The sequence below is a fragment of the Mytilus edulis genome, chromosome 5 (assembly GCF_963676685.1).
Source record: "Mytilus edulis chromosome 5, xbMytEdul2.2, whole genome shotgun sequence".
Taxonomy (NCBI): Eukaryota; Metazoa; Mollusca; class Bivalvia; order Mytilida; family Mytilidae; genus Mytilus; species Mytilus edulis.
In genome coordinates, this window is record NC_092348.1 from 95,201,343 (window position 1) to 95,228,882 (window position 27,540).

Consider the following 27,540-nt stretch of genomic DNA (forward strand, 5'->3'; position numbering starts at 1 on the left):
AATTTAATTTCTGAATTTACTTCCGGGACTGAGTGGCCAATGATTTGTTTACACATTTTACAGTTTTGAATGTCAAAGTTTACATTTGCATCTTAGACAGCCTTTATGTAGATCATTTATGAAATCTGAAAAGTAAAACATTTGAAATGATACACGTAAAAAATGCACTAATCACTTATTTATTTCTTTATGAGGCCATGTCTGATCCCTCATTTACAGATGGTGCCTCGCTCTGCATCTTAATACCCTTGCAACAACCCTTTAAGGATTTGAAGGTGGCCTGTTTCAAGTCAAAATTTCTATTCCTATCCGATATAACTTCATACCAGATGAACGAAGATTAAATTGGTACCCCCCCCCCCTTTTTTTATTTTGCTTTATTCATTATTTATTCTTTTTCTATCATACTTTATACATTTTACTTGCTTGTATATTTTTGGTTTATCTTACACAATTACTCTATTTTTTGCGAACCGGAAGCGTTGAGCATTGGTACAGTTTGACAGCTCAATGTACATGTAGCTGCGGAACCGTAACTCTTAGATCCTTACATTGTATGTTATTTTTTGACATAAATAGTAAAAAAATAACATAAGGACTTAAGAGCTACAGTTCTGCAGCTAATGTACATGTATCTTCAAACTGGGTGAAGGGCCTCAGTGTCTAAGTAGCTAAGTACTTATACTGTTGTAATCACTAGCAGCTAGTCAACACTAAGGTTGTGAGTTCCAAGCTCATGCAGGTACAATCTTGTCCAATCTTTATTGACTAGGATTGTCAGATTTCCTATCTAAGGCCTGTGGCTTTCTCTGCTCACTCAGTCTTCTTCCACCCTTAAAAACTGACGGCCACAAAGTAGCCCAAAAGTGGTGTTAAAATACCAACAATTAATCAATCAATCATACTGGGTGGCCCTCTATTACAAGACCTACCTATTGTATATATTGCTATCTTGTTTTAGTCCTAAACAGACATGAAATATTTGCCACTGGATGTTAAGGATGTACTCGGGTTATGTTTATGATTTTTGTCAGATGTTGGGACTTCTTGTTTTTTTTCATACAATTAGTTTTGGAGTATATATGTAGGACTCAAATCTATGGCGGATTCCAAATCTATGGCAGATTCCTAATCTATTGTAAATGTGACGTTACAAACGTCAAACAAATCAAATCTATGGCAGATTTTTGTTTTCTCCAAATATATGGCAGATCTAACATATAACGTCACAATTGAATAACGCCATATTACATGGTCGCTGCCGCAAACGATGGCGGAACCCATAGATTTGAACACCATTCTAGATTAAGTTATTTCCCTAAACAACAATTTCAATTGATGGTTTAAATAAAGATGTGACCTATTATCGCGAAGAGGGACACAATGTGCTATATGGGTCGAAGTCCTCGATGAACAAGGACACCGCTTTTTTTTCAGTAACGGATATTTCAGAAAAGGAGTTATTATAGAAAACATTTAGATTACTGTCTACGGTTGGCAAAGCTTATAAAGTGAAACATGAAATTAACGGATACCAATTTTATTTACATCGTCATCAAATAGAAAAGATGTCATAACAACATGAACAATGAATTACATATTATTTGAACTGTTCATTTTTTTATCCCTTTTTTTTAAATTAAAAATCTACCTTCTTTTTTGTTACGGGACTTCACGTTAATTACTAGTTGGTTAAATGAATGCCCACATTTGAAAATGTTTATTTTTACGGGCCACATCATTTCAATCTTGAAGTCTGTATTTATGTTATGAATTCATCATTTACGGTTTTTTTTTGCCGCATGATTTTGTTGACTAGTATTGACTGTTTATTTCACAAATGTTTATAGACATGCTTCCTTTGTCGTACATGTTCACTTGTTTAAATAATTCAAGTCAATGGTCGTATTTGTACTGCACTATTTTCCATTTGCAATTCATTTTCCATAGATTTAGACACAACAAAAATCCGCCAAAGATTAGGAAATTACAAAACTTGCCATAGATTAGGATTGTAAAAAATCTGCCATAGATTTGGGATGGCATGACGTCACATTTGCCATAGATTAGTAATCTGCCATAGATTTGGAACTCACCATAGATTTGAGTCCTACATATATATGATGATCTTCCCCAACCTGTAATAGATCTTTTTACTATTTGTTGTTGCTGATGCTATATAATGTTAAAAAAAACCACATGTTTGATAGCCTTTTTTTTTCATTTTTACCAGTAGTTATAAAATTTAATTTTTATGCAGGTTTATGATGGAAATGACCAAGATTATTTTCTTTGCTTTTATCTGAAACTTAATTGCTTATGAAAACTTAAAAGCATTGCTTAAAGTCCCACTGAGTATTTCTTTGATATACATGTAGTACTTGTAACCTGTATATATATATTTTATTTCAGAAACCACCATTTAACTCACAGAAATCCAAGATGAAGCCATCATTTACTGCAATAGTTTCAGTCATATTTCTAGCTTACATAGCTCATTCCATGTGGGTTATAGTTGGTATATTCTTCCCAACACCATGTAAAGATTCAAAATCTTGTATAGCATCATACTTAGATAGGAAACCAGCACCAAAATTAGAAGTAAGTAACTTACTTAATCCACAATTTTCTACAAAAGAAAATGGCCAAACCAGCAAATGACCAGGTCAGGAATATGAGTGTAATTTATATGACAGTTGTTATTTATTCGTTTGATGGGTTTCAGTCTGCTGCTTTTGATTTGGCCATTTGATTAGGACTTTCCATTTTGAATTTTCCTCAGAGTTTAGTATTTTTGTTACATGTATGTACTTTACTTTTTATTCTTTTGTAACCACTGTTAAAGTATATAGCATCATTTAAAGATGAGCAATCTGAACCAAAGATATAGGTAACATATCAAAACAATACAATTCAACTTTTTATTAAAGAGAATTGATATCTGTTTATATCTGTCAGAACTTGTGTTTTATCAATTCCCACATGTACCATGTAGATATTTAAAAGAAGAAAAGGAATGAAATCATCTTACTTTTAACATTAGCCTGAAGTCTTTGTCTAGTCAGGTTTAGTTTTATGAATAAAAAAAGTACTGGTAATCAGTGAAAAAAATCTTACTTAGAATTTTAGCACCCGGTTTACCCAGGTCTATTTACAGATTTAGCCCCTTACATATATCCATTGTAAGTACCAGATTTTAGCTCCTTATTTATCCATATTTACCATGTTCACATAGAATTGTAGCCATTGTATACCCATGTTTATGTAGAATATTAGCCCCCCAATCTCAATGAAATGACTGAAATTTATTTCTGTAAAAAAAAGAAGACCAAATCCCAATAAATCCTTTAGGACTTTTCAGTTTTCAAATTAGTCTAGCAAATATGACTGTTTCCGGACCCTTGCTTGTTTATACATGTTTATTAAGAGATTCAGCCCTTTATTTATCCATAATGTAGAATTGTTGACCCTTATTTATCAATGCGGATGTGGAATATATAACCCTTATTTATACATGTTTTTAAAAACGTGAAATTTTAGCATCTGATTTAATCATGTTTATGGAGAATTATTCATCCACTTTTATAGATCAAAGTTTATACATCTACAAGAGGAATGGGAGCTAAGGAATCTGATTTAAAACTTGTGTGGATAAATACTACATTTGATGTCCATGACACTGTAGAAAAGTAAGTACCTAATTGTAAGTGTACCATCAAAAAGTGTAGGGGGCCTAGGTGGCCAAGTTGTTTAAGAAGTTTTACTTCTGTAATCACTTGGCAGTCAACACTGAGGTTGTGAGTTGGAACCCCGATCATGTGGATGCACTTGACTCCGATGAAAATACTCATACATCAAAAGCTTGACTCCACAGGTAAAAGGAAAATTTGAATTGAACTGATCGGAAATGTACATTTGTATCTCAAATTGAGATCAATTTTATCACAAGACTCCTATATCAGGATGAGACTTTGTATTGATTTATTTCTTAATATTTTTATTGTAAAGCAATATATGACTGTATGCATGATGTTTTAATTTGTATATTTCAGGACAGTTAATATATCTTTACCATACAAAGTGAGAAACAATGGAACAATGTATCTACATGCCTTTGTAGTACCTAAGGGACAGGATCCATTTCAAACTTTGTATGGATCATACAAATACACACCTATAACTACATACTCACTTCCACAGTCTGAGTTCTTCAGTTTGGTGACTGACACAGCCAAGGTATAGGGATAATACAGTATGCATACACTCACAAAAATCAATTATACAGACCTAAAACTCAAATTCATTTCACAAGTAATTATACCCATCTCAACAAAGTTTCAAAGGGTAGAATGTTTTTGACCCGTCCATCTGTCTGTCCAACAGTCCTGTTCTTGTCATCATAACTCCTCTGAAACCACACAACAAATTTTATGAAACTTTTTAGATAATAAGGACACAATATGTAGATGTGTATATCAACAGGAATGTACTATTCAAATTTTTTCTAGGAGTTGTGCCCCTTTAACTTAGAATTTTGGCTAAAATATACTACTGCAACAGTTTGTCATCTCAATTCCTCTTAAACCACACAACCAAATTTCATGAAACTGTAGATAATAAGGAAATTATGATATATTTTTTTTCTAGGAATACTGCTCCTTTGAACTTAGAATTTTGGCCTCATTATACTATTGCAACCGTTTGTCATAGCAACTTCTCTGAAACCACACAACATATTTTCATGCAACTTTGTAGTTAATGAGGACATAATATGTAAATACGCATATACACAAGAAAGATTTTATCAGTTGACTTTTGTAGAGTTAAGAGTCTTGAACTTAGGAATCTGGTGAGATTTTGTTTGTCCAGTGACAAAGTGGGGCTTCGGGTTTGTGAGTGTTCCCGCAAGGGTTCTTTAATTATTGTTTGTTGACATATCAATATTAGAGAGCAAAAAGAAATCATTTAAACTTTTTGTATCAAATTTCTCCATAATGAAATTTCCAACTTGATTATGTTTCTATTTCACTTACTTATAAGGTTCGCATTTTACAAATTGTTTGGTGTTCATTAGTCTGTTTCATGTACCATACTAGGAATTCTTTGATAAATCATAAACTGCTTAAAGAAGTAAAAAGAAATCTTTTTTACCATCAAGTTGAAAAAAAATATTAAATTTCAACATTTCTGTAATTTTTTTTGTTTTCTATTTCAGAATAAAACTAGTCCTGATATACCTATCACACATCTTAGACAGAGAGTCATTATATCTGTGATGGCTGATTCTATTCAGTTTGACAGGAGAGCCATGCCAATGGAGATTCATAGACTAATAAAGTAAGTGTATCTTTTACATGTCTATCTGAAAACTTTGCAAAATTTGTGAAAATTGATTTTATGTTTATTCCATTGAATAATACAGTTAATTATCTTCAATTCGGTTGACTCAACTGTATATAACTCAAAGATCCATTGGAAATAACTCTCTTAAAACCACAGTGAAAAATTGTAACTTTACAAAGAAATAAATGAGAGAAGAAAATGTTATTATAATAATAAAAGACTGGAACATACAAATACATCGTCCTGAGACCAGAATATCAATCCCCAACCCATTCTGATCTATTAAAGCTTCACGAAGCTAAGCTAGAGTTGCGTCCCTTGGTCTGTCAAACTTTCAGTTTACGTTTGAGTTGAACTACAGGTATTTCACAATATTTTGGGTCCGGCTGGCTTCAAGATAATGAGAGTCAACTGTATGCATACATATATTCTCCTTAAAAAGGGATCATAATATATTTTTGATAAGACCATTAATTTGGTCACAGGGTCAGTCAGGACCCTCAAACATTGAAAGGTATAGAATTTCAGTCAGAAAATTTCTGATATCTTTTTTCTCTGTAAAAAACAAGAAGCTAAATGCAGTTAATACGTATAATTTTACTTTGTTTACAGACCATCACCAGATGGGGATTATTTACCAATGTTATACATTGATCAGTTGGCCTTCCGAACAAAAGATTTAGTGGTAAGTTAGTTGTCAACCATTTATAGGTATTGCACATTCACCATAGGAATAAATCTACTGAGTAGTCTGGTAGTGTGCTCCTCCGGAGCACTGGAGGTTACAGGTTGGATCTCTTGCTGGCTCCAATATGTTTGAATTTTTATTTATTGTTTCTTCACCATTGACATCCAACATACAGCGCTCTTATGCTTTGATATACTTTGCCGGTTTGAGGGTTGTTCTAATTGTTTTCACATGTCATCCATTATATGATTGTTGATCAGTCTTTGGAAGTTAATCAATTATTTGATTTTCAGGTAAAGTCTACAATGTAAAAATGGCTATTGCATAATCAGAATTGATTGTACAAACAACACTGAACCCATAGTTATAAAAATCATTGTTTATCTATTATTATTATATATTACAATTAAAGGAGAAATTAGGTTCCAACAGCAACAAAGTAACGCAATGTAAACAAACTTTATATCAATCCCTTCATTGAACAGTTCAACATTTGGTAAAGTATTCAGAGGCATAACAAGCTCAAAACAGCCATTAGATTTGAAAAAATGTAAATAAAATCAATACCAATAACTGAAAATAAATGGCTGATACTGGAGATGAACAACTACTTGGAACTGGTACATGAACATGTGGAGGAATTTAAACTGATACCAAGTCCTCCCAGATAATATTATTCAGTAGAAGAGGTAACAAACTCAAGAACAAATGTATAGATTATTTTTATTTTTTAGGGGCCTCAGTGTCTGAGTGATCTAAGTAGTTACTTCTGAAATTACTAGAAAGTATACACTGAGGTTGTGAGTTCGAACCCTGCTTGTGTGGTTACACTTGACTCCAATCTTAATTGACTAGGATTGTCAATTTTCTTATCAAAGATTGGTGGTTTTCTTCGGCCACTCCGGCTTCCTCCACCAATAAAAACTGGTCGCCAAAAGCAGTGCTCAAAAGTGGCATTAAAAACACAAAAATCAATCAATATAGATTTTTTTTTAATTTCATCTTTTTCAGCCATTTAACAGATCTAGTTATACATTACCTCTGACAAAAGTATATTCACCTATATTTGATGGTCTGTAACTATGTATATTTTTTTTGTTTTCAGCCAATCAACAAATCTAGTCACACTTTACCTCTGACAGTAGTGTATTCACCTATATCTGTTGGAAAATTGAGATTTTGGGAACACATGCAGCAAGCAATAGACCAGTTACATAGTTATGGTAATTATCATACAGTGTAACCTGTCTAATCTGACACCTGAGTATTCCAACATCCTGCTTTAACAGACACATGCTGATGGTCCCAAAATATGTGTATCCTTGCAGAAAAAAACCTGAGTATTCTGACACCTTGTATAATCCAACATCTTTTCAGGTTCCCCAGTGTGTCGGTTTACACATGTAACACTGTTGTAATGTTTTAAAAACAAAATAGTTCAGAAGCATGAAGCTTCTCTATGCAAAATTGAATCTGATTGACTACTTAATGTTCACTGTCTAATATTACATGTATATTAAGAAATTACATGTATATTCGGAATGCGAAAATTGAATGTAATATGCACAGTTAAGGATTGAAATGCTTATAGTACTGCAACTGACATCGAAAAAGACGCTTAGTTAACGAGTTTAATGGTCCGGAATAACACACGGCTGCAAATTGTTTTAAATGATAGAATAATATCTATATTTTAATTTTCGTCGGGTCGTAAAAAGTTTCTATGGTCACATTTTTGTATTTTATCCCTTTAATGGGGGTACCCCTCAATTTACGGTTTTGGGTAGTTACCTTAAAATCCAAAAATATATTTTTTGGTTAAATTTCCCGCTATTTTCGTAAATATTTTCTATGCACATATCATCAAGGATCATCGGAATGATGAAGACATAAATATAATACCATCTCCAAGTAAAACTTTCTAACTTAAAGTTAGCTGTTTTTTTAGATAGAAATTTAACGCGTTTTTCTTTGAAAACGAGAAAACATATGATTCAAAAATAGTATTTGACATTTCAGAGGACAAAACATATTATTGCGATACTGCATGCAAATTTTGTTGGGCAAATTCTAAACAATTTTGTTAAAAACTCAAAAATAAAAACATCATTTGTACCTTTTTTAATTACGGAAATTTCCTATCCGTCAATCAGCTCCACCATTTATTTTTTCCTTCACCATCAATTTGATAGTTTCGATGTGATTATGTAGATTTTGTAGGAGAAGTTAATTTATTTTTGATTGATTTGAATATATATAGTAGTTCTTTCGTGTATTTTCTGTAAATAAGTTATATTTTTGTTAACAAAATTTTGACTTTATATAAAAGTTAACCAAATCCTTCGGATAAGAGGTTTTTCCGGATAATGACTAGTTGACTGTGTGAAAATACATTGTATGTCAATGTTTAACCTCAGAGCAATTAATATGCATGCAAGTGGGGGGGGGGGAGTACTATTAAAGATTCGCAGAGATTTGGTGTGTGACAAGGTGATGCTAAAACCAACTTCTCTTAATATTTTGCTTTCCGTGTGCGAATCATCAGTGATGTTATGAGACTTGCACCAGAAGGCAAAATTGTTGCGTCTTTAAATTAGATTGATTGATTGATTGTTGGTTGCTTAACGTCCAGTGACAAATATTACATGCATGTTCAGGACGAGAACAAGTTAACAATAAAAACAATAGGTAAGTTTTGTCATAATAGAGGCCATTCGGGATGATGATCGGGAAAATTTAGACTGCCACTGGAAAATGATGGTATATTGGATTGGGACAGAAATTTTCCATTGCAACATGCCACCTTCGGACTCCTCAAAGAGTTGATGCAAGGGTTTTTAACATGCAAAGAACGTGACACTCCCTTTACACGAGGCATCGGACTTAACGTCCCCATTCTGACCGGACGTGACTGCGAACTTGATACATCCCACACAGCCAAAACGCCCCACTTCGTTTTACTGCCGGTCGGGAGAAGACCAAGTGACCATATTTCGTTTCCCCAGTCACCCTTGGGGAACTTTAAATTAGAAACAACAGAAATCCATACATGTGATCAAACTGATCGACATGTATCATCACAACCTGACACTTTTATACGATCTCGCGCAGTCTTTTAAGTTGTGCTTATTAATGTGAGTAATCATTTATCCATGCATAACCAAGTACTTATTGAAGTCAACACCTGTGCAATTAAGTAAAACAGTTACTGAAAAATTAGAATTTGAACTTGCTGTCAGTTCATTAATAACGATTGTTAGTGATGTGATTTGTTCTTCCATAAAAAAAAAAGCCTTTCTCATGTAGCACATCCTCTATATATACCGATCAATTTTACCCAAGATTGTCTCTGATGCTTAACAAACTGCCAAACTCCAGAACTAACTAGATATTGTGACACCTTAAAATTCAGACACAGTGGGGCCAAGGGGTATGAAATATAGAGTTTAGCTCTGAACTCAATTTAGGGGATGCCATATCTGCTGCAGGAAAATTGAAGTCTATGCTAAGACTGTCAGAATTACACCAAGGTGTGTCTGAAAATATTAAAGATACATTAAAAGAAGAACAATTACTTCACCCTGCCACCAGTGCTCTTATGAGCTATGTCCTCGTTTTGGTATTTCTATGGAAACGCATAGCTTGTTAATAGATATAGGAAGATGTGGTATGAGTGCCAATGATACAACACAATTTATAAAAGTAAACCATTATAGGTCACGGTCTGGTCTTCAACACGGACCCTAGGCTCAAAAGTTCACTTGTTAGTTAATTGATAAAAATAACCCAAAGACGCTTCTGAACCGTATATTGTCCCTAAAGATAACTAAAATTCGTAAATGTATGGCTATTACAAAATCAATCGTTTCTGTAGCAACATTCGCCCCATTACATTTTGGATTGGCAGTGCAGATACATCATGCATATGCATATGGGACTATGGGTCACGAACATTGATCGAAACTTTGTACTCACATTTCTTTTGTGTTTCCTATGCAAAGGTAAGACTATATCTGACGAGTTTGACCGAATCATGACGGTATTTACGCTCCAGATATCATTTGTACTCAAAAACGGTGTTTGCTTTGTACAAACTCTGTCCTACGCCGAAATTGTTCTTATAAAAAAGGGAAGTGTCTTGTAATGCTAATACGCGTACTGAATCTGCATATGATGACTAAGAGATTGATTCATGTCACTATTTTATGAATACTTGAGCTATTGTGTGTCGCTTTTAAAAGTTATATAAGGATCATGACTGATTTTGAATTACAATATTAGAAAATTGGCATTGCATTGTATAATTTTTCATCCTTCCCTTAAAAAATTAATGAGTTAACTTTTTTACTAGGATTATCCCACTAAAAAATGTTCATGCACCAAACTGACTTTGTTTTACACTCAATTTTTTTAAACCTCGCATTCGCCTCGGGTGACTATAGTATATTTTGTGTTATAACTGCTGTCTAGACTTTGCAAATACACAATATATATTTATCTATAACTAGATACTAATTTTCACAAAATACACAACCTTTAAGATGCAAAATTAAAAACACTGTTTCAGCACTTGAATTTTGTTTTTTTCAAAGATAGAAAAAATATTGAAATAATTTGATAAACTGTTGTTTTATACTTTAGAAAATAATTCTGTAATATACTATAGTGAAATACTATACACAATATGAAAGTTTATGGATGTGAAAAGGTCAAGGCCACTTCTTCTTTTGCTATGTCTTAAATGGAAAAAAATCAGAAGGTTCCAAATCAACGCCATTTTGTAATGGCCGCTTTTCATATAAGTAGTCAAATTTGTCGTTTTAACATCGTTTATACCATATGCTTATGATTGAATCGTTTTTGTAGCATTCTATTGAATAAATATCAGAATATTTCTCCTTTTTGTCCTTGTGGTTGAAATGTTGATATTTTTAAGTCTGACCTTTGACCTCAATTTCACAAAATTGTGACCACTCTGGATTTTTACGACCCAACTTTTCTTATTGTACACGTTTTCCTCTTTCCATCGATATATAATTTAGGTGTGTGTTCTTCCGGACCATTAAAGTTTTAAAAAATGAACTCTGGTTGCAGTACTATTAGGTCCAATTTATTTTACAGATGATTTACACGAAAAGCTTGATAGATATTTCAAAAATCATAAATGAGCTGATTTTAAGTTAAACTCTCTATAAATATTACTGAACCTCTAGGTTTCAGTATTAAAGAATGACTGTCATAAAATAGAATTTCACATGATATAAGAGATCAAAATAGACCATATAATGTTTTAAAGTAATGTAATTTTTTGTGTATTATATAATTCCAGGATTTTCAGAGAAAGATTCTGATGAACTGAAGGGTATATTTGTTGACACAAATTTTTATTTTCTGATGTTAACATTTGCTGTATCTGCGTTTCATGTAAGTTTGTTTTTGTATAAAAATGAAAAAAAAATGTTTTTCTTGTCTGACTAGATAGTTATTATTTTTTTAGACATTGAACTCATTATTATATGCATCCTATCAGGGACATTTAAAGACATTTATACTCAGATATTCAAGTTACAGAATGATGTGTATATGTATACCCATACTTGTCAGGAAAACTACTTTATTTGTCATTGATGTATTATCTGTTCTAAATTGATATCAATGATGTTATTGTTATATTGATAGTTAAATTTGTAGTTATCTCCCTTTATCCATGATTGAAGTAAAACCAAATCATAATACAGCCTCCCAATGCTTAATATACTGAAAATATGGCACTTTGATTTTTTTTTTTAAGATATATTTTCATTTTCCCTCTACTAATTCTTGTATAAACTGCCTAAAGAAATCAGACATTTTATAAAGTTCCTGTATACATGTTAGAAAGAAATGGAGTTTCCATGAGTTATGACCCTGTAAAAGAGATATCGTGGTTAATGTTCCTTCACTTAAATATAAATATGTTGTATGTTGTCATGCAGTCTTATGTGATAGTCTTTTAACAGTGCATCTGTTTACTTATATTTTTATTTTACTCATTTCAGTTATTATTTGATTTTCTGGCCTTTAAAAATGACATCAGTTACTGGAGGCAAAGAAAAACTATGGTTGGTTTGTCTACAAGGGCAGGTAAGTAGCTACTGGAGGCAAAGAAAAACTATGGTTGGTTTGTCTACAAGGGCAGGTAAGTATCTACTGGAGACAGAGAAAAACTATGGTTGGTTTGTCTACAAGGGCAGGTAAGTAGCTACTGGAGGCAAAGAAAAACTATGGTTGGTTTGTCTACAAGGGCAGGTAAGTAGCTACTGGAGGCAAAGAAAAACTATGGTTGGTTTGTCTACAAGGGCAGGTAAGTAGCTACTGGAGGCAAAGAAAAACTATGGTTGGTTTGTCTACAAGGGCAGGTAAGTAGCTACTGGAGGCAAAGAAAAACTATGGTTGGTTTGTCTACAAGGGCAGGTATGTAGATTTTCATAAAGAGACTGAGATATATTTCCTTGTTTAACAGAAATGAGGGGGAGGGGGAAACTAGGTATATTGAGATTTGGCATTGTGTATCTGCAGGAAAGGAGTGAAGATCTTTTTCGCTTCCATGTGCAAGATGATCAGGTGATGCTTTTATTACCTGTGTTGCAAAATGTCAAAAGCAGATCAAAAGTTTTCAGGTACAATGAAATCAGTTATATGTATTGTACTGATATTGATCTTGTTTTGTTATCTTTTTTTGTTGAGATTAATGGTACCAATTCATCCTCACTCATTCTTTACTATTCTAATGTTACTTGAAATAATTGAGTACTTTGACCATTATACTAATTTCTCTTATTACCAACGTATTATTTTTGAGACTTATTACATTTTTATCTTTTGTATATTTCAGTTGTATGGAGATGTGTGTCAACTGTTATTATATTTTTCTACCTTTGTGATCAGGAAACCAGTTTATTGGTACTAATACCAACTGGAATTGGAGCTTTCATAGAGGTAGGTGTTAATGTGATCAGGAAACCAGTTTATTATACCCCTACTCTTGTCTTTGCAACTCCTCCGAAACCCCACAACAGAATTTGATGAAACTATAGATAATCAGGACATACTATGTAGATTATGCATATTATCAACATGAACAAATGATTCAAATTTTTTTCTAGGAGTTATGCCCCCTTGAACTTTGAATTTTGGCCTAAATATACTACTGCAACAGTTTGTAACTACAGATGCATTAGCATTTACATGTCTAATTCTTTGAGATCATTTGGCCCAGCATCCTCAGTCATGGTCTATATATAGTTTTGCCATTTGATTGCAACATTTGCATTACGCCTCAAACACAGGAACACATTTGACTGCGTCCAAACAGCATAGTAGAAGAAGTCTGTTCATGAATTGTTCACCTGTCACTTTTTGACATTTTAATTTATTTTAGAAAGGTATTTTAAGGAATAACTGTATACTATTTGTTGGCAAGTGTCAGTTATTGATTTTACTGTTGCAAATGAGTGTTCCAGCAGTGCCCCAGCATAGCCATGATAGCCAGACCAATGATATTTGTGCTTGTAAAATCTACATTTTGAGCTGCAACGGATAGAAACTGACCTTATGCAATTGCACATATACATGTACTGATTGTTCATGTATTAGGCTTTGATTGGTTTTTGCACCTTGAAAGGCATAATGAATAAAGAAATTTGTTGAATTTTGTATGCTTCTTATAACAACTTGATTTTCAAACAGTTACACACTTTCCATAGCGATTATTTCAAGTTGAAATAGGCTAACAGATGTACTGATATTCATTTGCATTTGGTTAATTTCTATCCAACGCAACTCATTTGATGTTATCAAGAATAAGTATACATTATGGTTCTATCTGTTTATGAAATTATAAAATTCTTGTTTCTTTTGTAGGGCTGGAAAGTAAAGAAAGCTTTCAAAGTTTCATTTAGATTTGAAAATGGAAAACCAAAGCTTGATGTGAGTTATTTTATAACTGTAAAGAAGTGATATGGTGTATTCATTAATGACAAAAATATCCAAACATTCTAGTTGGTAACTCATCATGTTTGTATTTTATATGACTCTCCAGAAGTGTTAAGATATGCAATGATAAATAAAAAAAAAATTGAAATTATATGTCAAAGATTGCAATTTAGAAAAAGTAAGCTTTTTAAATACACTTGTTCTTAAAGGAAGATTAAGTAAATCATATGATTTTTTATGTATATTGAAAAGATGGAGAGAGAAAAAAGAGAAAGAACAAATCCGTGAAATTACATTTATAAATACTCAGGTTTTTTTAATCTGAAATAGATATCAATCTTTGTAGCTTTGATTAAAGAGTTTAAATGTTATATTTTAGATTGGTTCAACATCAGACAAAGAAAAAGAAACAGAAGCATTTGATTCTCTAGTAAGACATGGTACAATAACAGAACAATAACGCTTAATTGACAACAACAGTATTTAGCAATATTCGATTTTTTGAACAAAAATCTAGCGAATACTACTAAAATGAGACAAATCTTTAATTATACAGACAAATAAAGACATATTATGAAGTTCAATACTTTATTAAAACTGCTCCAGGCATTTGAAAACATTTTTATTGTCAACACAATGTGTATCCAGGTTTTATATGATGACATAAATTACCTTATAATCTGATGTTCTGTTTAAAAACACATGGTATCTCTTTGTTATTATTTACAGCGCTACTCTTTTAGAGTATTGGTTACATACTTTAATTTTAAAAGACGACAGTACTTGAGTTGGTCTTGAAACAGATGTGAGATGCAAAATTTTAGCATCTATGAAATTTGTACAGAAAAACATGCATGTATCTTCATTTTGTTTTACAGGCAATGAAGTATTTATCCTTTGTATTGTTGCCATTAGTGATAGGTGGCGCCATCTACTCTTTATTTTATGTTCCACATAAAAGGTAAATAATAACTACTTAGTTAACAATGAGTAACTTTTCTTGACATGAATTCTATCTTAGAAACTTCCAAAGGGAGATAATCTTACATAAAATATATGAAGATGTGGTATGAGTGCCAATTAGATAACACTCTATCCTAGTCACAATATGTAAAATGTTATAGGTCAAGGTATGGTCTTGAACACGGAGCCTTGGCTCACACCAAACAGCAAGCTAAAAGGGCCCCAAAAATTACTAGGGTTAAAACAAGTCTAAATTATATGTAATGAAAAACAAGAAACACGCAAAACAATAAAATGCATCATTGAAAAAATTCATGTACACACCCTGCATATACTTAAAAAGGAATAAAAGTTTTAAGTCAAAATAACTTTTTTATACTTTCTATTTTCTGTTTTCATAATGTCACCCAGCTTCCAGTAAACACAATGTCCTTCTACCTTCACTGTTTGATGTCCTAAAAAAAACAGTTTTCACATTCACCATGTTTTCCAGTTCAGCAAACATTTTGTGAAAACAATATTTTTTTCATTCAACTAGCTACTCCAATGGAAAGTTGGATTGTTAAATCAAGCACATTTGAATTAAAGCTTTACTGAAAAGATATACATGTATATATTAGTTTTGTAAAGGAGATTTTATTTTGACTGTACTTATGCATTTCATTTTATCACTAGTTCACTAGTAAGAAAATGTAAGATTAGATAAATTTTTAATTATGATTGGATTTTAATTGGTTTTGGTGTGTTTTTCAGTTGGTATTCCTGGTGTATACAAAGTCTGGTTAATGGTAGGTATATAGTGAAGGGGGTGGGAGGGGTCCTGATCCCGAAATCCCGGCCTTAAAAAAAAACAGATCCTGGAGTCTTGATAAAGGTGCTTTACCCTCTCTATAGTGGTATTGTCAACTGTGAATGTCAAAGAGACAACAACCCAACCAAATAGCAAGAAATATACATTGGTATTTCAAGGATGTACTTTATATGTGAAAATGAATAAATCAAGATTTTGAAATTGATGCTATAAGTGGAAAGAGCATTACGTTAGTTAAGAAACAAAATAAGCTAAAAATATTGATAGGTTATAGAGGTCCTTTTTGAGATATTTGAGTTTTAAAACAAGCGAGAAAAGGCTGACTCTTACTTTTACCTTATATTTGCATTGGTATTATTTGTGTCTTGAATCAAATGACAAAAAAATCTAGAATCTGCTTAAATTTTGGTAAATGACCTTTATGATCTATTGAAGTCTTCTATGAAAAGATAAATGAGTTGTTATGGGGCAAAATTTTATAGAGGTCCTTTTTGAGATATTTGAGTTTTAAAAACAGCGAGAAAAGGCTGACTCTTACTTTTACCTTATATTTGCATTGGTATTATTTGTGTCTTAAATCAAATGACAAAAAAAATCTAGAATCTGCGTAAATTTTGGTAAATGACCTTTATGATCTAATGAAGTCTTCTATGAAAAGACAAATGGGTGTTATGGGGCAAAATTTTTACCATGTAAAAACTAAGGAGTCTGAAAATCTAACACAATTTCCAAAACCTCACATAAGGACATCCTTAATATGATATACATGTAGTCATAAAGGATTCCAAAGGAGACTGAATAAAAACTTTCAATAAACATTATATAATCAGAAACATTTACCTTTTAATTGAAGAAGATTTGCAAGAAAAGATGATTGAAGACTTCAATTTTTTGTTTGGTTGAAAACATTAAATATCAACTATCTTTTCATACTTTTTTTAAAAAATGCTTTTTCTTTTTAGTTTTCTTGTGAATTTTTTTACATGATTGTGTTTTTCAATATGCAATCCTAATAGAATAATGTACAGTATTAATTCATTTTCATGGGTACCAATTATTGTTGATTGAGGAAATCTTGCAGCTTTGTGGATATATGATTTCATGGTTTTGTCAAACTTTGATACAAGAGCAAATTTGTACATCACTGAACAGTTAAATTTCACTAAGCCTGTATCAATGAAATCCCCAAAATTTGGTATCAGAGGAAGAAAACTGAATTCACAGTATGGGGATTTTTTACATTCTGTAGTTTTTAAGACATATATTCTAATAAAAAAAATTAAAATGCATAACATATGTACGTGTACTTATATTGCCATTGGGCGTTAAGCTAGAAACAGTTAATCAATCATAACTATAATCTGACAAAGACACAAATATATCTCTAAATTACGTTTTTTTTTTAATATCAAAGCAAAATTACATTTAATTGCCACTGTTTTTTAAGAAATCAACAATCAATCAGTGATAATTTCATTTTGACAAAGTTTGTAAATATTCTAATGTATGAATGAATTTTATGACTGCCTTAATACTTGACTAAAATTTTTTAAAACCAATGATTATACTTTTATATTCCTTGAAGATATTATGGTTTATGTTAAATAATATCTGTTAAAATAAAGTAATATATAGAATAAATAGAGAATATCATATGGGTTTTTCAATATCACATCTGTGTAGACCCTTTAACCAATATAACCCTTCTTGCAGGTCTCTTGGGATTATATATGTTAAGGGTTGGTACGGTGAGGGATATTGAAAAGCCATATCATATGCACTTTATTAATTGATCAAGTACAAATATTGATATTTTGTACATTGTAAAATATTATACAGATTAGGGTTTTGAATTAGCCTTGCAACTATGACTTAGAGGAGACATCGAGGAGAGGAGATCCAAACATAGACTCTGGCTGTTGACAATCCTTTTATTTAAATGAATAAATAATTAAAATAAACTGTGACTTTTATCTATGATGTGATGTCATACTGTACTGATTAGGGGTTTTATAAATCCTTTGCAATTACGACTAATATCGAAATTCTCACGGCTGACTGATACAGCACAATTGCGATTGAATGTATTACACATACAATTTACTTGTAGTTATTACTATATACATAATATGGGGACGAAGTCCCCTATTACAGTAGAAAATTCAATAAAAAAAAAAAAAAAAAAAAAATCGGGAAAATTTCCCGAATTTTTCATTATACTAATCAACTTAAAATTGTTCAATTTTTTTTTGTCGTGTTTTTGAATTTCCAGATCGGCGCAGAAATCTACTTCCGTTTCCGGTCTTGTTTGCATGAGACTTTGAATAAAATGTATTTTTATCAGTCTAAGAAAGGAACTAATACTAATTCAATTAAAAAAAAAATGTTTGTTATTAAAAAAACGTTACCTGATGACAGCTTTTCTTTGTTTACATTGAATATGACGTCATAACTTAAATAATGTCACAACTAAAATCTCTAACAACAGAACCAAAATCGGAAACGTTACGGTATTTCCGTCTCTTTTTAACATTGTTGATTTAAAAAAAAAATCATAGACTTCGTCCCCATTCACAGGTAATTCCTGCCTCATATTAAACTATACTATTGTTTTTTAGGTGTATATGCCTTTGGATTTTTGTTTATGTTACCACAATTGTTTGTTAATTATAAAGTAAGTATGTATATTTGAATATAATTAACACAGTAACATGAATACCTTTACGTTTAAAAAAAAAACTACAATACCTTATATACACATTCAAAGTATATTTAAGTTTTGTTAATATACCGATACACACACATTTTGTATTAGGTCTAATTAGTAATGTCTGTATATGAAATATTGGTAAGACTACTAAGCATGGTCTTGTTACTAAAGAATGATTCAGCTGCCTCTAAGTTTTCATCAGAGTTATAAGTAGTACAAAATTTATTGATATATAAATGCAGCCTCTCAGTCACAAACTTTACATAGTCAATCTCACTGTATTCATTTGTTAGTGAGTTGGCCAAGTTTATACATCAATAAACCCAATCAAACTATACTTACATGCAAGACAACATACCTGTGCTAACAGATTTATTGTTACTTATGATAAGTAATGTTTCCATTTCAGTTGAAGTCAGTAGCACATCTACCATGGAGAGCCTTCATGTATAAGGTAATTGAAAATTAGTTAGTCAGATATTCTTTGATATTTTACATGATATCACAACATTTTTTGTCTTTGATAATGTTCCTGAATGTGAAACATTAATTGTAATCGTTAAAACTTTTGACATGTACATGATGCATTCTAAAATTAATAAAAAAAAATAAAAATATTTGGAAACAATTAGATTTTCATGAATTCTTATTTGTTTATTTAAATGTATATTCAATGTTAAATGTTTTTACATTATAAGAAAAAGTTATAGTCATTTTGTCTGAGTGAAAACATTAATAAATCAGAACCATCAAAGATTTGAGCTGTTATAAATATTTTACCATAAAGAATTTAACATTGTATATCTTTGTCTCCTGAAAAAACTTCGAAATAAATTAAAAAACTTATTATTTCAGGCTTTCAACACATTTATAGATGACATATTTGCATTTATAATCACCATGCCAACAGCTCATAGACTTGCCTGTTTTAGAGATGATCTCGTTTTTGTTGTTTATTTATACCAAAGATGGTAAGTTTGACTCAGGAAGATTTGTAAATTTAACTAGACAAAATAGAAAAATTAAAGGGGTTCGATTAGAATCTGTATGAAATATTTCATGTATGGCAATAGTTAGAAGATAAGGATATTGAGTGTAGGCCCATCCTCTTAGAATATGGTCCCATTATGAATGATGGGACCAGAGACACAAAAAGGCAACAAATGGGCAAATTGTGAGTCACAAAATAGAAAAACATGTTGACTGTTTCAGAAAATTGATGAATATGTGGCAAGGGATTGAAAATTAAGCAAAAGCTTTCCCAAAAAGGCCACTTCTTAAGATACCATTCACAAGTGTTTATAGTCATGCTTGCAGTCTAGCTTTTTTATGCCCTATTTATGGGCATTATGTTTTCTGGTCTGTGCGTCCGTTCATCAGTCTGTCCCGCTCCAGGTTAAAGTTTTTGGTCAATTTAGTTTTTGCTGAAGTTGAAGTCCTATCAACTTGAAAGATTGTATACATGTTCCTTATGATAAATTAGAGTTTTGGCCACAATTGCACGGTCCACTGAACATAGAAAGTGATTGTGAGATTGGGGCATCCATGTACTATGGACACATTCTTGTTTCAGTTGTAATCAGACTTTTCGGTATTTGATGCATCCTGTACAACCACATTCACTTCATGTGTGAATAGTCAGGTCACCATGGTGGGTGTCTTAACGCTCTGTGGGAGAAAGTAGGCTCAATTTCTATACCCCAAAGTTCAATTCTGATGAACTGTCTACTGATATTTAGCATAGTAATCTCTAGAAAGCATCTGTTAAAAATACATTATTTCAAAATAGTCAATAGTCAACAACCCGGTAAAAGTATTTATTATTTACCTAATATTTACATAATTCTATTTCAGGTTATACCCTGTTGATATGAAGAGAGTCAATGAATTTGGTGTGTCTTATGATGATGAAGAGGGAGAAACAAAAAAGACCAAATAATTTTTAAACCTAAGACTTAACAATTAGCAACTCTTAAACCAAAGATCTTAGACCTCATAACAATGAAAGAACATAATTTCTGTAAAGGTTAAAGAATAATCCCCATGATTTAGTCAATGTTGCAGAGAACAATTATGATCATTTCATCTAGAAAGTATTGCAATGTAGAGGAGAACATTATATAGAATTGGGCAATTGTATACATGTAGTTTAATATTTCCTCCAACAAAAAGTTGTTGACTTGGACTAGAATATCAAACTATTTGTCAGTAAAATGATACTGATATATAAATGCAACTCATTGTACCAAAAATAAGGGTAATATTCTCATCTATTGGTGTACTTTGTTTGACAACACTGCAGAGATTTATTTAAAGTGCATATTTCCTAAATAAATTAACATAGATGTAGGGTGTTATGCTTTTTAAAAATGACCAAAATTGTCTGAAGAAACTCGAGACTTGTTATGCAAGTACTTGGCCTGCCTCATTACACATGGATTGCCACAAATTTCCAAATAAGGCAGAATTGTAAAGTTGGATTGATCTATGCAGATAGATAAGGATCAATGAGGTAAATGACTTTGAGACTGAGGCACATTTGGAAGAAAACTGATAAATCATTGTTTATAAAAGCACAAATCTTTCTGTTTACTGTAAACCCACTTATTTTTCGCGAGCGATTTATTTTCGTGACATTCACAGGTAGAAAAATAAGAGGAATATAAATCATCGCGAATATGTATAACTTGGATCTTTACTTATCAAGTCAATAAGAAAATTGCGAAATTAAAAAGCTGGGAAGTGGACTAGAAATCGTAAAACGTGAAATAAAGTATCCACGAAAATAAGTTGGTTTACAGTATTTTAAAACTGAATGAGCGCAAGTTTTTAAATTAAATCTGTAACCTAAATGTGTTGTTAAAATATAAAGTGCGTGTTGTTGTATTATGGTTATTGTTTTATAAGGTTTAATTGGTTTTATACATGCTTTTAAGTGGTTAGTGTGTATATACATGTTATAAAAATAACCTTATTTGGTATCAAAAATAGTTTCAATGCTTTGTTACAATATTCCAGGTTACATCAAATCAGCTATATCATGTATATCATCTTCAATATAATTATGATTTATAAAAAAAAACTTGTCTTAATCAGGTCCTGAATTTTCACCTTTTGTTATCCTTTGTATGGGTTTTGCTCAAGGTTGAAGGCCATACAGTACACTGTAAACAAGTTACTTCCCCATTCTTGGAACTTTTGTGGATAATTGTTTCGTTGGCAATCAAACTATATCACTTTAATTCTTAATTATGTGTCTTATACTTAAATAATATCTCATATGTAATATCTTCTACATGTAATTCAAAAATTTAGAGAAGGAAAAATATATGCATTTTTGAAGGTGCATGTGTTGTGTTTATTAAATTTTAATTGGTATTGCTGCAATGTTCCATGGACCAAAATGGTAAAAATCAGATTTTTAGTCCTTTTTTCTATTGTTCACAAAATGGAATATCCATAATAGCCCTAAAAATCTAAGTGCTTTAAATAGCAGTTATGATCTATGTAATGCATAACAACTGTATGTTGTCCTTGAGAAATCTTTGGGTTTTGTGAGTTGTTGAGTTGACTTTTCATTGACATATCCAACCTGTTATTCATAATCCTAAGATACTTTCTAAATGAAATGACAAATTTAGTGAGAGAGAAATTTTCCCATAATAATCAATTTTATGCATATGAATCTATTTTTAGCAGTTTTTTAGTCTATAAATTTCTGGACACACTCTCTGATCAAGCCAAGGGAAGGAATTAATAAGGCCATTCTCTTGCCCTTTGATGTTTTATAAACCTATTAATTTACATTCTTCAAATGTTCATTGTACGTTAGTGTGTCAGTTATAAGTGTATAAATGATTGAATTTCGTCAAACATATCTGCTTTAGGGCTTCAAACATTTAAAATAAACCAGACGTCCTTGTCCTGTAAATGATATTATGTTGATGTATCATCTTGTTATATTTGTGTACTTGTACTTTAATTTTTAGCATCTTATTCTTTAGTGCTATTCATCTTCATCTGTTTTCTAGCATCTATTTCTTAATTGGTTTACAAATTCATCAGTAAATGATATTATGTTAATTTATTATTAAGTGTTTTATTTGACAAACATATTATGCTGCATTGAGTATTGCAGGACATTCTTACCATTTTGTTTCATTTTCATGATATTCCAATACTGTAAATTCAGAAATTAATGTATGCATTTAGAGTAGGATCTAATTAATGCAAATGCAATATTTTATGAAGAAAAATCACTACTGAAATTATGAATACCAAAATGAGCTGAATAGTTAAACTTAAGTTTCTACATTTTTCCTCAATTATGTGCATTTTATTCATTTATATATTGAAAAACTGTTTCCACCATTTTTTTCCTCATTTATATAGGAAAACTTATTTTTAATTTAAATTTAAGTTTTGTAGTGATTTTAAAAAGATTTCCTTCTATAATATGTTCAATAAATATATTTTTAGCTGTAGAAATACAAACGGTTAGACTTAATACTTTTGGTACCAATACTGTTCATTCAAAATTATTGCCTGCATTTATTATTGCGATTTTGTCATTTTGGGCTAAAGTGCGATTTTGATTTTTGCAATATTGAGAAAAATCCTGTTTTATTCATATAAAAAATTATTGCGGTTATAACCCTGTCACATTTTTCGCAATAATTTCTGAATTTGCAGTAGCTTGTTCCAGATGTCTTCTAGATCTGAGATTAATCTCAGGTGTCCTTTAATGTTTGAAGGAAAACTAATGACCGAACGTCCATGATTTAAGTTAATTTGTTATTAGGTTGTAATCCCTAAAATAAATTTGTGTGAGTGATGTCATTGTCTACAAAGTATATGTTATTTATGACAATATTGTTGTATTATCCAATAATATTAATCAATAATTGTTTATGGAAATAATATGTCATAATTATTATTACAGTTATGTCTCTTTACTTTTAATTAGTGACCATGATGTATTAACCTGATGTATTATTGATAAACACTTTGTCCAACAAAATGGAATTTCAGTTTTTACCTGAGCTGTAGAAAGTGAAAGAAAAAAGAAAGAAATCAGAAATGAATGATTTTTGTTCTTAAAATTAAAATAATTTAAAACAGTTAAATATGCATTTATTTTCATGAGTGTTGAAATGATTACATTTTAAATAAAGCTTTTATGACTGGCTCCTTGAATATTAATTAAATATTTAATAACAAATATACGTTGTCTATTGGAAGTTAGGCATTAAAAATAATATATTTTAATTGATGAAGACAAAATATGATATAGCTTTATGTAAAAGGCCAATTTTAGGTCAGTTGTGTCAGTTTTGACAAATTCATATTGTCACACTGACATAGAGATATTATATGTGTATTAAAATAACCACCCTAAATCATTCTAACTAATTATCCATAGAACTAATACATAAAAATAAGAAGATGTGGTATGATTACCAATGAGATAACTCTCCACAAGACAGATATTTTATGTAATTTGAAAAATTATGTTGTTGATGTACTTGGAAAATAATGGCATTTTGAAACCAACCATATGAGGTCTATATAGTTTGTCAAGATCGTTAAAACCTCATGTTGTTGATGAGCTTGGAAAATAATACCATTTCGGACCCTGACTGTGGGAGGGCTATATAGCCAGTCAAGGTCGTCAAAACCTCCCATCATCATTTTGAAACAACGTAATGGCTAAGCTACTTTAATAGACAGAAAAAAATCAAAGCATAACAACATGTAAAAAAAACTAAGTTTTAATTCAACATGGATTGTGTTGTTTAAAATCCAGATTTAATGAAAGAAGAACAATTACATCAGAAACAAGGCAGGTGTCACATATGGAGCAGGATCGTTTTACCTTCCTAAGGATTGGAAGGATTTTTTTAATTCATAAGTGACAATACCAGTTCCTTGTGACCCTTAAATTGGGGTCAAACTCCACACAGTAGCCACATGCTTTTCATTCCAATAGGTGGATTAAAAGATTAAGCCTATGGTGTAAAACCCAAGTTTTGGTAACCCTTAGTTCAAGAATATTTGCAAACATTTGTACTATTATATAAAATTGAGAATGGAAATGGGGAATGTGCCAAAGAGACAACAACCCGACCATAGAAAAAAAACAACAGCAGAAGGTCACCAACAGGTCTTCAATGTAGTGAGAAATTCCCGCACCCCGAGGCGTCCTTCAGCTGGCCCCTAAACAAATATATACTAGTTCAGTGATAATGAACGCCATACTAATTTCCAAATTGTACACAAGAAACTAAAATTAAAATAATACAAGACTAACAGAGGCCAACTATATGTTTGTTTGTCTTTTTATTTTTTAGCCATGGCGTTGTCAGTTTATTTTTGATCTATTAGTTTGACTGTCACTCTGGTTCTTTCACCCCTCTTTTTCTTTGCCAAATGGAAGTCCCACCTCGCAACATCAAGTGTGCACAAGATAGTGATCACGTAGGCAACTACAATTCTACAGTTGACAAATCAAGTGAATAAATATTTCCTTTAAATATACTTTTAATCAAGGTTAAATCTATTTCAGAATGCATTGAAAAACAAAAATGCTGGCTCATTATGGTTAAAAATATCCATTAACCTTCTAAAAAAGGAAGTCAATCCAGTCATTGTTAAATTTGTCATTGAATTTCCCTGTCTTTTTGTAATGCTACTTTTGGTATAATGAAAAGTATGATACAAAATATATTAAATTTGACATACTTTCAAATAGGAAATATATACATATAATGTTTTTCTAACAGGAAATCTTACCATGCCAATATAGAATCACTTTCTGGATTTATATTTCCTCTGTTATATCAGTTTTGTAAACTCAGTCAATGTAAAAAAATAATATATGAAATAAAGACTTTTTTTTTTTTTACATAAATAAGGCTGTTAGTTTTCTCGTTTGAATTGTTTTACATTGTCTTATCGGGGCCTTTTATAGCTGACTATGCAGTATTGGCTTTGCTCATTGTTGAAGGCCGTACGGTGACCTATAGTTGTTAATGTCTGTGTCATTTTGGTCTTTTGTGGATAGTTGTTTCATTGGCAATCATACCACATCTGCTTTTTTATATGGTAATTATGAAAAACAGTTCACCTCCCTTATTGTGATTTTGAATAAAATATGTCATAAAGACTTGTCTGCTGTTGGAAGCAGTTTAGTGACCTTTTTTATGGAATAAAGACTTGTCTACATTAATGTAAAAAAGTTTGTTGACCTTTTTGTTTAATTGTGTTGAAAAAAAATAGAATAAATTTGTTGACGTCTTTTTTTTTATTTCTTTGAACAACAAATATTGAATAAAGACTTGTCTTTCATGGAAGACAGCTGCTAACCTCCCTTTTTATTTCTTTGAGAGAAAAATATGGGATAAAGACTTGCCTATTGTTGAAGACATCTTGTGACCTCCATTTTTAGCTCACCTGGCCAAAAAGACCAAGTGAACTTTTCTCATCTGGCATCTTTGACTCTTACAAAAACCTTCTCTGAAACTAGTGGGCAAAATTTAACCACACTTGACCACAGTCATCAGGTGTCTGATGACCCTGACTGCCGATCAAAATGGTTGACATGGCTTAAATACAACAATGGTGTAAAATACAAATTTTGTCTATTATTTTCCAAACCTTTATACAAAGAGGAAAATCTGACAGGTGCAAAAAATGTCCAATATGTTGAGCTCTACCAATTTTCCATTTATGTCAATACTTCACATCTTCTTATAGGAGTAATTGCCCTTTAATGACAAATTTTACCATTTTTTTGTGTCTTGACTTGTATAATAAAAATAATAAAAGATAAATAGACAACTAAAGTTACGAAAATGATAATAAGGCAAGATCAACTATCAGTAAAATTTTACCGATATAGTTTTTACAGAGATTTTTTTCATGAATTCTAATGCTGTCTACAATGTTAGAGAGTGTCCTTTTTGAATATGCACATAGACCAAGATGAGCACACAAACTCTTCTGAGACTCTTCTATTTTTTTTGAGAGAAAAATATGGAATAAAGACTTCTCTATTATTAATAGTTTTTGTTGACCTCCCTGTTAAAGTCTTTGTTTTTCTGTCTCATTGACCTTAACTCCCATCTCCTTAGAACATACTCATAAACTCACATCTCCTTAGAACATACTCATAAACTCACATCTCCTTAGACCATACCAGTGGCGGATCCAGAAATTTTCATAAGTGGGGGCCCACTGACTGACCTAAGAGGGGGCCCGCTCCAGTCACGCTTCAGTGATTCCCTATATAAGCAACCAAATTTTTTCCCAAAAAGGGGGGCCTGGGCCCCCTGGCCCCCCCCCCCCCCCCTAACTCCGCCTACGCATACTCATAAACCTCATACTGACAAACTCACATCTCCTTAGACCATACTCATAAACTCACATCTCCTTAGACCATACTTATAAACAACTCACATCTCCTTAGAACATACTCATAAACTCACATCTCCTTAGAACATACTCATAAACCTCATAATGTCAACCTTAACTCACATCTCCTTAGAACATACTCATAAACCTTATAATGTCAACCTAAACTCACATCTCCTTAGAACATACTCATAAACCTCATAATGTCAACCTAAACTCACATCTCCTTAGAACATACTCATAAACCTCATAATGTCAACCTCTGGAAATGGAATTGCATGACCTTCACTGGGTGAAATGTTTCAGGTCATGTGAATTTATGCTGAGTTTTACATATGTTTTGATATTATTTTAAACGTAATTTATCATTGTTAATCAATGCCATATTTGGTATTCACATCATTTCGACAATCTATTATGAATGTTGTTATAAATCCTTTTATTCACAGTACAATTATTATTTCTTGAACTGTTAAATTTAATGTTTATTTTACATCAGAAATTTTAAGGTACTAGCAAGGAATTGTATACAAATCCTTGGTACTAGTAAATAAAATGTGCTGAAATATCTTGATGACATTAGTTGAGTTGAATTCCTTGAATTTTGATATTAGTGATCATTAGTTACTATGGTAACTA

General features: G+C 31.5%; 1 protein-coding gene across 4 annotated transcripts; it reads left to right on the top strand.

The window, feature by feature from the left end:
- Positions 1 to 9: 9 nt before the first annotated feature.
- LOC139524859 (lipid scramblase CLPTM1L-like) lies at positions 10 to 23,674 on the top strand. Of its 4 annotated transcripts, XM_071319971.1 has the most exons (19): positions 30 to 155; positions 2,413 to 2,601; positions 3,589 to 3,689; positions 4,053 to 4,236; positions 5,216 to 5,337; positions 5,956 to 6,028; positions 7,137 to 7,254; positions 11,361 to 11,455; positions 12,070 to 12,116; positions 12,227 to 12,264; positions 12,906 to 13,009; positions 13,934 to 13,999; positions 14,385 to 14,435; positions 14,884 to 14,966; positions 15,722 to 15,756; positions 18,398 to 18,453; positions 18,899 to 18,943; positions 19,345 to 19,460; positions 20,344 to 23,674. In XM_071319971.1, the coding sequence occupies exons 1-19, from the start codon at positions 147 to 149 to the stop codon at positions 20,426 to 20,428; spliced, it is 1,617 nt and encodes a 538-aa protein (XP_071176072.1). In that variant the 5' UTR covers positions 30 to 146; the 3' UTR covers positions 20,429 to 23,674. The 4 variants fall into 4 exon arrangements, with proteins under 4 accessions (XP_071176073.1, XP_071176071.1, XP_071176074.1 ...); XM_071319972.1 differs by lacking the exon at positions 12,227 to 12,264 and having other exon boundaries at positions 10 to 132; positions 12,070 to 12,154; XM_071319970.1 differs by lacking the exon at positions 12,227 to 12,264 and having other exon boundaries at positions 13 to 155; positions 12,070 to 12,154.
- The last annotated feature ends 3,866 nt before the right edge of the window (positions 23,675 to 27,540 follow it).

Bases quoted from the DNA above. Each gene is read 5' to 3' on its own strand.
- LOC139524859 (XM_071319970.1), top strand. The intron at 4,237-5,215 runs GTATAGGGATAA...TTTCTATTTCAG, and splicing joins TGGTGACTGACACAGCCAAG to AATAAAACTAGTCCTGATAT. The intron at 18,454-18,898 runs GTAAGTATGTAT...TTTCCATTTCAG, and splicing joins AATTGTTTGTTAATTATAAA to TTGAAGTCAGTAGCACATCT.